This window comes from Mustela nigripes, chromosome 6 (assembly GCF_022355385.1).
Source record: "Mustela nigripes isolate SB6536 chromosome 6, MUSNIG.SB6536, whole genome shotgun sequence".
Classification (NCBI taxonomy): domain Eukaryota; kingdom Metazoa; phylum Chordata; class Mammalia; order Carnivora; family Mustelidae; genus Mustela; species Mustela nigripes.
Window position 1 is genome coordinate 78109857 of NC_081562.1, and position 12462 is coordinate 78122318.

General features: G+C 36.8%; 1 protein-coding gene across 7 annotated transcripts in view; it reads left to right on the top strand.

Moving 5' to 3' along the window:
- PPHLN1 (periphilin 1) overlaps positions 1-12462 on the top strand; it is a 156121-nt gene that overhangs the window by 22563 nt on the left and 121096 nt on the right. For all 7 annotated transcript variants that reach the window (XM_059402918.1, XM_059402913.1, XM_059402917.1 and 4 more), the window contains one exon: positions 1541-1602. In XM_059402918.1, the coding sequence (XP_059258901.1) occupies positions 1541-1602 (62 nt within the window). The remainder of the gene's footprint in view (positions 1-1540; positions 1603-12462) is intronic.

The following is a 12462-nucleotide window of genomic DNA, read 5'->3' on the forward strand; positions in this document are numbered from 1 at the left end:
TATCCCTCTTAGGAAAATCAAATGTGGCCATTTGATATAGATAGGGGATTTGGGATTCATTGAACCAGTTCGTGTATGAATCCTCGTGAATATGATTTCTTCTCTAAAATGTTGTAGCGTAATAGTGCCTCAACATTAGTTTTTTGTTACAAATTGCGTTTATCATACTTTATATAACATTTTCCCTTTATATTCTATTTAAACAAAAATAAGTCTTTTGGAGACCTTTAGGATTCTTGTGACACTAATTTATCTTGAGTTCAGTTATATAAAGTAAATACTTATTTGATCTAATATTGTAGAGCTTTTGAGTTTTTTCTTTTGTTTGTTTAGATTTACTGTTGGGAAGGAAAATGATGAATACATTACTCTTGTGTTAGAATATATGATGCTGGGGTGCCTGGGTGGCTCAGTGGGTTAAAGCCTCTGCCTTCAGCTCAGGTCATGATCCCAGGGTCCTGGGATCAAGCCCCACATCGGGCTCTCTGCTCAGCGGGGAGCCTGCTTCCTCCTCTCTCTCTCTCTGCCTGCCTCTATGCCTACTTGTGATCTCTGTCTGTCAAATAAATAAATTAAAAAAAAATCTTAAAAAAAAAGAATATATGATGCTAAAGAGGAAGATGAAAACAGTATTTATTTTAGCTGAATTAATATTTATAAATAATTACCTTTATATTCTATATGTAATTTTAAAGCAATTGGGCATGATCTACTACTAATTTTTTAAATTTATTTTTTCTGTTTTAGAGGACAAAATACACTTTTTTAAAATTAATTTTAAATTTCGTGCCACATCTTGCTCTAATATAGTTTATCGGTAGGTGATAGCTTCTTTTTCTAAAAAATTTTTATTTTTTAATTTTTTAAGATTTATTTATTTAAGAGAGAGAGACAGAGAGAGAGGGAACACAGGCAGGGGGAGCTGGAGTGGGAGAAGCACGCTTCCCGCTGAGCAGGGAGCCTGATGTGGGGCTTGATCCCAGGACCCTGGGATCATGACCCGAGCCGAAGGCAGGCATCCAATGACTGAGCAACCCAGGTGCCCCAGGTGATAGCTTCTTATGATATTGTTTCCAGTCATGGATTTTGATAAGAATCAAGATGAGAAAAAAAACTTGAACAAGAAATTCATTGGACTTGAATTTGAAAATTGGTGAGAGAACTTGACAGAAAGAAAATAAAATGAAAGGTTGAGAAATGTATGCTTGATTAAATTTAAATTGAGCCTCTGATCTTATAAGCATCCTGAACTGTTGTGATGTTGGCGTGTCTTTGGTAATAAGGCTGTTAGGGCCCCAAAGAAATACCATAAGCATTTTCATAGAGCTAAATGGTACCACAGGTTATTGGTTTACTAAATTACTTGTTGAAATGGATGACTTGCTATATCTTTTTTCCCCCTTTTTATGCCTTTGAAACTCAGAGAGATTTAAAAAGGTGTCTTTGTCCTCATATTATTTTGGTCTTAATACTGTTAGATAAATCCTGCTTGACTAAAATAATGTAAACAGATACTTAAATAACTTTTTTTATTTTACAGGATGAATCTGGCTATAGGTGGACAAGAGATGATCATTCTGCAAGTCGACAGCCTGAGTACAGGTAAAATGAACATAGTACCATAACTACTTTGATACTTGATTCACTGAGATGTCTGCTGTTGAAATCTAATCTCAAGGCTTATAGATAAAATATTTTTTATTAGGATTTATAATTCTGAGAGCAACAAACATATTAGTCCTGTGACTAATATAATAGCACTGATAGCATTCTGTATTGGCATTTTGAAAACTGATAATAAAAAAAATGTTTGAACTATTGGTATATTCTCATCAAATTAGGTATTAAATTATTCCTAATGTGTAATATGGATTATAAGGTATCTGCTTAATTAGAATGTTAAGGCCTTTTTTCCCCCCCTCCAGAATATTTGAGTCCTTAGAGAGTGTCTCTTATTAATATATTTTGGAAGAATTTCAGTCATTGTTAGCCTTGGTTAGTTATAGAGGCATTTGATAGAATAGTTAGGAAAAAAAACACAGATGGACAGATTTAATCAAGTTTGTTTTATTTTTATTTTTTAGGTTATTTATTTATTAGAGTACACCCTAGGCGGGAGGGGCAGAGGGAGAGGGAGAAGCAGACTCCTCACTGAGCAAGGAGCCTGACGTGGGGCTTGATCCCAGAATCTTGGGATCATGACTTGAGCCACCCAGGTACCCTTCAAGTTTGTTTGATTTTTTTTTTAAAGATTTTATTTATTGGGGCGCCTCTGTGGCTCAGTGGGTTAAAGCCTTGCCTTTGGCTCAGATATGATCCCAGCATCCTGGAATCTAGCCCCACATCGGGTTCTGCTCAGCAGGGAGGCTGCTTCCCCCCCCCCCGCCCCGCCTGCCTCTCTGCCTACTTGTGATCTCTCTCTGTCAAATAAATAAATACAATCTTAAAAAAAAAGATTTTATTTATTATTCGACAGCGAGAGACACAGTGAGAGAGGGAACACAAGCAGGGGGAGTGGGAGAGGGAGAAGCAGGCCTCCCAACGAGCAGGGTGCCTGCTGTGGGGCTCCATCCCAGAACCCTGGAATCAAGACCTGAACCAAAGGCGGATGCTTCATGACTGAGCCACCTAGGTGCCCCTTGTTTGATTTTTTTTAATGACTTCACAAAGGAAGTAATAGAAGTTATAAAGGAGCTTTTTAAAGATCTTCTATGGGGGTGCCTGGATGGTTCAGTTGCTTAAGGATCTGACTCTTGATTTTGGTTCAGGTCATGATCTCAGGGTTGTGAGATCCAGCCTCATGGAGAATTGGGCTCTATGCTTGGTGGGGAGTCTGCTTGGGATTCTTTCTTCTTCTTCCTCTGTCCCTCCCCACCTCGAAAAAGACATAAATCTTTAAAAAAAGATCTCTTATAACTCTCTCTGTAGACAAGAGAAAGTAGTCAACTGCTACAACTCTCTAGGTGTCAGAAGTAGACAACAGGATTGAGTGGGTCAGAGCAAGGCAGTTTATTACACACAGCACCTTAGTCATCAGGGGTATCAGCATGGTAGTGCTGGTTCCCTGCCTCCAAGTCCCATAGGGTGATGTCGTGGGCAGAGATGGTGGCTGTATATACAGTGGGATGCACTGCAGCTGAGGAACACACTGTTAAGAGCTTGCTACTCATGGAGGACTACCTTTCCCAAAAGGAGTAATGGAGAAAATAGATGCTGAACAATACTTGAATAAAATTTAATTTCTGTCTTAAACAGAACAGTTAAGTTTTAGACAGCTAGAAATAGAAGATAATTTCCTTTATCTTATAAATAGGGATTTACTATACTAAATGGTAGAGTTAGAAGCATTTGCTTTAAAATTAGAACAAAGCAAAGATGCCTGTTATCACTGCTTCTATTCATCATGGTAATGGAGGTCTCAGTCTCCACAGTAAGACAAGAAAAATGAAGTTGTAAGGGTTAGAATGAAAGAAAGCTATTTACAGGTGATAAATTATGTAGAAGATCCAATAGAGTCTATAGACTATTATAACTGTTAGGAAATTAGCAAAGTTTAGTATAATGAAATCAGCTATAAGCATAAGTTAAAAATGTAATTTAAAATTATTTTCTGTAACATAAAAACTGTAAGGAGTAATGGGACTAAATCTAACAAAAGTGTGTGAGACCTATGTAGATGAAATTGCAAGTAATTTCTAAGGGACATTTGAAAAGACCCAAGTAAAAGGAGCAACACATATGTGACATTCTTGGCTGGAAAAGACAGTATCATGAAGATATCAGTTCTAAAATTCAGATGTTCATTCAGTTCGGTTCCAGTCTAAATTCTAGGATTTTTCTCCATGGAAGTTGGTAAGTTGTTTCTAAATTTACTATGAAAGAGTAAAGGACCAAAAGTCAAAAGTAGCATTGAAAAAGATATGAAGGCTCGATATACTATCAAAACTTACATTACCAGCTATAGCAATGTGAACAGTGAAACAGGATAGGGAGTCTAGAAACAAACCTAAATATACCTGGGAGTTTGGGATACAGCAGCAGTGGCACTACAAATAAAATGGGGGAAAGAATGAACTTTTTCAGTTAATAGTGCTGGGAGAAATGGCCATCCATTTGAGGGGGAAAAAAGTGAAATTGAAAGCCTGGTATATCAAAGTATCTGGTATAATAAAGACCTAAATGTGATAAGCGAAATTGTAAGAAAAACTCATGATTAGATTAACCAGTGCTTTATATTCACTCCAAAGAAACAGTTTTCAGGTTGATTTGAGTTGATTTCGATTTTTAAAATAATATTTTTAATTCTCCCTTCCTGTTTTTTTTTTAAGCATTTTACTATTTTCCTGTGTGTGTGTATAATTTTACATAAATGAAATAAAATCACATATGGGACTCTCGGTTTCCCGCAGTCATGTTAACAGCTGGATGTTATTTTTTTAATTTATATTTAATTTGGGGTATTTGTTGTTAATGAGATCACATTATACATATTCTTCTGTAAGTTGCTTTTCTCATTCAGTGCTTGTGGAAATCTCTCCAGGTTATTTGGTTTAACTTTTATTTGAATCCTTTTTTTTTTTTTTTATAAAGATTTTTATTTATTTATTTGACAGACAGAGATCACAAGTAGGCAGAGAGGCAGGCAGAGAGAGAGAGAGGAGGAAGCAGGCTCCCCTCAGAGCAGAGTGCCTGATGTGGGGCTTGATCCCAGGATCCTGGGATCATGACCTGAGCTGAGGGCAGAGGCTTTAACCCACTGAGCCACCCAGGCACCCCTATTTGAATCCTTTTAATGGCTAAGTTATGTTGCATTATGTGGGTATACCAAATAATTTAGCTGTTCACTTATTGATGAATATTCACTCTGTTTCTAGTACAAAACAGTGTTGTAATAAATCGGAGTATATGATTTCATTATAAAACAGTACTTTAGTTTCTATGAGATAGATTGCCAGAAGTGGAATTTCTGGGTCACAGGACATACATATTTTACTTTTTTTTTTTTTAATTTTAATTTTTTTAAAAAAGATTTTATTTATTTGAGAGAGGTTGAGTGAGAGAGAGCATGAGAGAGGAGAAGGTCAGGGGGAGAAGCAGACTCCCCGAGGAGCTGGGAGCCTGTTTTGGGACTCGATCCTGGAAGTCCCGGATCATGACCTGAGCCAAAGGCAGTTACTCAACCAACTGAGCACCCAGGCGCCCTATATTTTACTTTTTAATTGATGTTTTTCAGTTTGTCTTCTAAAAGGCTTGCAACATCTGTTTCAATATTTGAAAAAAATCTAACATTTTAATTTTGATATTTATTTTGCTTTCCATCTTATTTATGAGTATAAGTAGAGTTTTAAAATTTCTTTTAAGAATTGTTATAACTGTATTCCATTGATTCTTATAGATACAATTTTTTATTTTTTTAATCTTTTTTAAAGTAGCTCCATGACCAGTGTGGAGCCCACCATGAGATTCGAACTTATAACCCTGAGGTCAAGAGTCAGACACTCAACCAACTGAACCACCCAGGCACCCCTGATAGACAGCAATTTTATACTGATTCCAACATAGCATATGCTAGTTATTCTGTGATCAGAGAGTGTTGCCTGTACTCCTACTCTGTTGTTTGAAATTTTTTGGTATAGACTTCATTCTGTATGGTATATTCATTCATTTGGTAAGTATTTATTGGGTGACTGGTATATGTTAGCTATTCTTCTAGCCTCTGGGGATAAAAGTTCTGCTCTCATTAGCCTACATTTTAGTATGAATTATAGATAGTAAACAGATAAAAAATAAAAACTCATAAAAATGAACAAAAGTGAAATGGTTGTAGTATAGAAGGGGTTCTTCCACATCTTCTGCACCTTCACTTGATGCTGGGTGTCCTCAGTGACATTTCAGGTATTAGACTATCAAAGAAGCTAATGCCTTTCAAGGCTCGCATCTTTCTGGCTGTCTGTAGGTTGTTCCCTATTAGGTGGTCTCATTGAAGACTTTGTAAATAGAAAATAACATTTTTTTTTTAAAGATTTTATTTATTTATTTGACAGAGAGAGACAGCAAGAGAGGGAACACAAGCAGGGGGAGTGGGAGAGGGAGAAGCAGGCTTCCTGCTGAGCAGGGAGCCCAAAGTGGGGCTCTATCCCAGGACCCTGGGTTCATGATCTGAGCTCAAGCAGATGTTTAACAACTGAGCCGCCCAGGTGCCCCCAGCTGTTTGTTTTAGGGGAAAAAAATACTGCTGCATTGTAAACCTTGCAGAGAGTACTTGTGTATATTGGTGAGAAAATAAGGTTCTGAGTATTTAGGACCATACCAAGTAGTGTTTTTATTTTTATTGAGGTGTACACGATAATTATTAGAATATCATTGTGGAAATTATTAGACTATTTAAAACATTTGATACAGTTTTTAAGTTTATACAAAAGTTGTGAGAATAATTTAAAAAACCAAACACCCCAGTAATGTTTCCCACAATGCCCCGATAATGTGGTTTTATAGCAAAAAGATCTAATCTGAGTTCATAGGTCATATTTTTGTAGACTTCTTTAATCTGGGAATAGTTCTTTAGTCTGTTCCTTGATTTCTGTGGCTCACTGTTTTTGGTAAGATGGGCAGACATTTTGTAGACTGTGTCTCAATTTAGGTTTGTCTAATGTTTGTGATTAGAGTTCAGTTACGCATTTTTGCCAGGACAATTTTTTTTTTAAGATTTTATTTTTTTATTTGATAGAGATCACAAGTAGGCAGAGAGGCAGGCAGAGAGAGAGGAGGAAGCAGGCTCCCTGCTGAGCCCCTCCCCCCCCATGTGGGGCTCGATCCCAAGACCCTGAGATCATGACCTGAGCCGAAGGCAGAGGCCCAACCCTCTGAGCCACCCAGGCGCCCCTGCCAGGACAATTCCTGAAGTGATGCTGGATTCTTTTTATTGCATCCTGTTAGGTTGCATGTGTTGATTTGTTCCCTTATTGGTGTTGTTGACTTTTATGCCTTGATTAAGATGGGGTCTGCAAAATTTCTTCACCATGAAGTAGGCCTCTTCACCTGACATCAGTGTTTTGTTGGGAGTTACTTTCAAACTATGCGAGTATGCCATTCTTTATCCCATTTCCATCCACTAGTTCTAGCATTCATTGGTGTTTCTTGCCCGAATTATCAATATAATTGTTTGTAATGGTGATTTTGTAATTATACTCTTCTTCTTTCTGTACTTACTATGCATACTGTTACCGGTTATCTGTTGTGAGAAATATCTTTCTCTTCACCCTCTTCACTCTTATTTTTTTAAGAAAAAACCAAACTTTGTTTATATCAGTATGAATTTCTATTTTCAATGTGTTATAAACTGTTGCTGTCATTATGGTGCTGAAATTTGGTCAGTGAGAATCCCTTGAGGTTAGCTTCTGTGTTTTTTCAAAAAATAGTTGTAAAGGCATATGTATAATAGAAAATATGCCATTTTAACCATTTTTAAGTGCACAATTCATTAGTGCTAATTACATTCACAATGTCAGGTAAGATGGTTACAGAAAAAAACCATTTTCAAACTTTTTTTCATCATCCCAAACAGAAACTATACCTGTTAAGCAATAATTCCTTATGTTTCCTTACTCTCAGCCCAGGGCAACCGCCATTCTACTTTTTGTCTTTAAAAATTTGCCTTGTTCTTGGTGTTCATATAAGTGGAATCATGCAATACTTGTCCATTTGTGTTTGTCTTCTTTCACTTACCATGATGTTTTTAACCGGGTGTAACAGAATGGCATTCTTTTTTATTGGTATATAATATTCCATTTTGTGTATTTACCACTTTTGTTTATCCATTTATCTTATCGAATATTTGGGTTGTTTCTACCTTTTGGTTATCATAAATAATGATGCTGGGAACATTGACAAGTAACTATCTATTTTGAGTCCCTGTTTTCGATTCTTTTGGGTGCATATCTAGGAGTAGAATTGCTGGGTCGTATGGTAATTTTATGTTTACCTTTTTGAGGAACCACCAAATTGTTATCCGTAGTGGCTGTACCATTTTGCATTCTCACCAATGTACAGGCTTCCCAGTTTCTTCACATACTTACCACTACTTGTTATATTCTTTTTATTATTGTGTGTATATGTATATGTGGGAGCATTCTGTTAAGTGCTTTTATTTATTTTTATTTTTATTTTTTTTTAAAGATTTTATTTATTTATTTGACAGAGAGAAATCACAAGTACACTGAGAGGCAGGCAGAGAGAGAGAGAAAAGGAAGCAGGCTCCCTGCTGAGCAGAGAGCCCGATGCGGGACTCGATCCCAGGACCCTGAGATCATGACCCGAGCCGAAGGCAGCGGCTTAACCCACTGAGCCACCCAGGCACCCTGTTAAGTGCTTTTAAAAATTAAAACCTAGATTAGTCATTTCAGGTTCCGTTATTTTGTTATATATTTGTTATTTATTTATGGATATATGTTATACATTTGCTATTTTATTATGTATGTTATATATTTGTTACATATTTATATAAACATGTATAAATATGTGTATAAATATGTTTTATATTTGTTATATATTTGTTATTTTGTTATTAGTTATTTTGTAAATATAATATTGCTATAGCAAGTTACAGCCTAAATGTTCACAGGCACTATCTGTATAATGAAATGATTGCTGTGTATTTTTTAAACTGCTACAGTGTGTTGTGAGAATGAAAGTGAGTAAGAGCTTCTAGAAGGAGGTTCCGTTCTTTGTTGTCAGTTAAGGGAAAGAAGAAATACTCTGAAATAAGTAATACAAAGCAGAATGGGGTGGGTCATACTTACTGGGATAGGTTCTGACACTGAAGGAATTCCGAAGAATGATGGTAAGTAAGGTGATAAGGAAAGACCAAGGAGGAGGGATCATTTGAGTTGAACTCTGAAGGCTAGTTAGCATTTCTGTCAGAAGAGATGGCTAGAACTAGAGGAAGATTGGTGGCTGGGCCATAATAAGCAAGTACTGAATATGTATGTGATGAGGCCATTTTGGCTGAAGCACAGGTGCTAGAGGACATCTGAGTTGTTGCAGTCTGGTGGAGAGAGTGGGAATAAAATTGCATAGAGGAGGTCAGTTTTGGAAATGAATTTGGAGGAATCATTGGTGTAAAAGTGATCTTTGAATTTGGCTTTGGCGGCTTGTGCCTGGCAGAAAGTTTTACAGACAGAAGGGGATGACTCTTACTTGAAGAATGACATCAGCTGGTGTAGAATTCATAGAGCAAAGGTAAGAGGCAGCAGAGAGCAGCTGGAGGACTGATGTGGCACAGCTTTTATGTGTTTCCTTTTTAAAACCTACGGTGACCGAAGGGTAGGTAGAGAATTTAGAATGATGCTTGGGTGAATAATGGAGGGAAAGGGTCTTCCCTAGAAACTCAGGCTTCTTGGAAACTCAGTGCTGAACTGCAGCTCTGTGAAGTCTTGTTGAAACTCACATTCCTTTAAGACCTTAAAAAAGAAAAAAAAAAAGGAATGTGACTCTAATTTTAGCTAAATCTGTTATGTGTGTATGAAAACGAATGCTACTTTTGAAATTCAGTATGTGCAGTATCTCTTTTCATTTAAATAAATACTCTGTGTATTTTCTTTTTAATGGTTTTATGAAGATTTTCAGTGGAGCCCTGTACATATGAACAATTACAGCATTTCCTGTGATATTTTCCACCCTTAGTTTGTCTCATGTGATAGGTATAAGTCACATTGTGCTATCTACTTGACTCTGGAGCAGTGGTTCATTTGTTTCAATTCATTTACTGTACTTTGATAAATCATATTAATATGGGTATATTTTGTAATGTTAGAAGCTTTTCTGAAGGCTTTCTGTGGACTTTTTTTTTCTTTTTAGGTATAATCAATGTGTTATCCTTATCCTTTTTATTGTTTTCATTGTTTCCAGAGTCTTTATGTGGATTTTTTTTTTTTAATGTATAATTGACATATGACCTTATATTGTATCCTTCCTGTTTTTGTTATTGCCATCTTGTTAAGTGTGAAGTGGCATCTCTATATATAGTTTTGATTTACATTTCTCTAGTGGTTAGTGATGAGCAATATATATATATATATATTTTTTTTTTTAAGATTTTTATTTATTTATCTGACAGAGAGAGAGAGATCACAAGTAGGCAGAGAGGCAGGCAGAGAGAGAGGAGGAAGTAGACTCCCTGCTGAGCAGAGAGCCCGAAGCAGGGCTCGATCCCAGGACCCTGGGATCATGACCTGAGCCGAAGGCATAGGCTTTAACCCACTGAGCCACAGGTGCCCCAGTGATGAGCAATATTTAATGTGCTTATTGGTTATTTGCATATCTTCTTTGAAGAATTATCTACTCATTTTTTTGGCCCATTTAAAAATCAGGTGATTTGTCTTTTTATTGTTGAATTTTAGAAGAGTTCTTTATATATTCTGGATATTAAATCCTTAACAGATATATCGCTTGCATATATTCTACTCTTTTGATAATATCCTTCAGTATTCAAAATTTTGGTTTTGATGAAGTCGAATCTCTGTTTTTTCTTCTGTTGCTGTTTTTGGTGTCATATCTAAGAATCCATTGCTAAATCAGTGTTGTTTGGTTATGGCTTTTCCATGGCATTCTTTGATCACTTCCTTACCTTTGGATGCAGGATTTTCCAGGTTATTCTTATGCTTTCTCTGCCTCAGGCCTAACATCAAAGCTATTTCTCCAAGGTGCACAGGTTCTCGTTGGTGGAAAGTCCCAGATCTGGACACTAGTGTGTGTGCATGTGCAAACCCATGCGTGCACACACACACACATATTCTTTTACATCTGTGTTTATTTTTATACGTTATTTACATATATTGAAGGCCATGAGTTTGTGGCAGTATTCTTTTCCTGTTTTCCATACTATATTTTACCCCCTCTTTCTATCAGTGAAAAACCTGGCTCCCCAGGGTCTCTTGCTCTCTTACACATCTTGCCAAGATTTGTGAAGAATGCAAGGCCCTGACTTTTTACCCATGATGTTTCTCAGAATTGAGTTTGTAGTGAGCATTCTTGAAAGATAAGGTAGTTCTTTCTCTGTGTCAAAGAGCAGCCTTGCTTGTTGCTTTGTGTAAAAAGTAGTGTCTTCTCCAAGTGTTCCATAGTTGTGAACCAAACCCACTATGTGTGTAGCATTAGTCTTGGCTTATATCACATTGTTTCTGTGGGACTTAGAACCAGACTTGTGCAAACAAGCCAATACTATGTTGCTTGCTGTGCTGAGAATAATAAAAACCTTTATCCCAGTAGTTTTGTATCTTCTACTAGTATCCATGAAACACTAACAGTCTAACTTATTAGCTTGTCAGTAGAGTAGAATCTGATCCCAGACTTGAAACCAATATCCTCAATATTTTTGCTCACATTGTTTACGTAGTTAGTTAGGCCACCTGGCTTCACACCATCTTCCACAGGTCCATTACTAGCTGTGGAACTTTTGGTTTATAATTTATCTAATGTTTTTCACGTGTTTCATACTGTAGCACCTTATGTACTTTGTAAACCCAATACACACACACACGTTAGTGGTTCATATCAAATACGTGTGGAGTCAGTCATTGGAAACAACTGGATTAAATAACAGCTAATAGAGGAAAAATGAATGTATTGTTTTCTTTTTTCTTTAAGATCTTATTTATTTGTCAGAGAGAGAGCACAAGCAGGGGGAGCAGCAGGCAGAGGGAGAAGCAGGCTCCCTGCTGAACAAGGAACCCAATTCGGGATTCGATCCCAGGACCCCGGGATCATGACCTGATCTGAAGGCAGATGCTTAATCAACTGAGCCACCTAGGTGTCCCGAATATATTATTTTCTGTCTCCCACACTGCTACCCTCCCTCTGAAAGTTATCACTTTTTTCTCTAATAGAGCCTTGTACTGATAATTTATCCATATTTCAATCGTATCATCATCTGTTCATCTTCTATATGTACTGTGATCTTATTATCTCTTTTTTCAAAACCAACTTGTAGATAAAACAGAATATATTAAGAGCTACTTCATTTTGTATTCAAGCAACATGTCCTACTTTACCAAGGGTTACTAATTTAGACTAAATGAGATTTTTTTTTTAAATGGAAATAATTTTTTTTAAAGATTTTATTTATTTATTTGAGAGACAGAGATTACAGGTAGGCGGAGAGGCAGGCAGAGAGAGGAGGAAACAGACTCCCCGTGGAGCAGAGAGCCGGATGTGGGGGTTGATCCCAGGACCCCGGGATCATGACCTGAGCCAAAGGCAGAAGCTTTAAACCACTGAGCCACCCAGTGCCTGACTGAGATAGTTTTTAACAGTCCTTTTCCCCCCCTGTAGTTATGAGGTGTTAGAATAAACTTTAAGATGGAACTGATTGTAAAGTATTAAATAGTATTTAGAAATATAGAACAAATGTGTCATCACGTGGCCAACATACTTTCTTTTTAAATGCTGAGGTTTTTTTTCCCACTG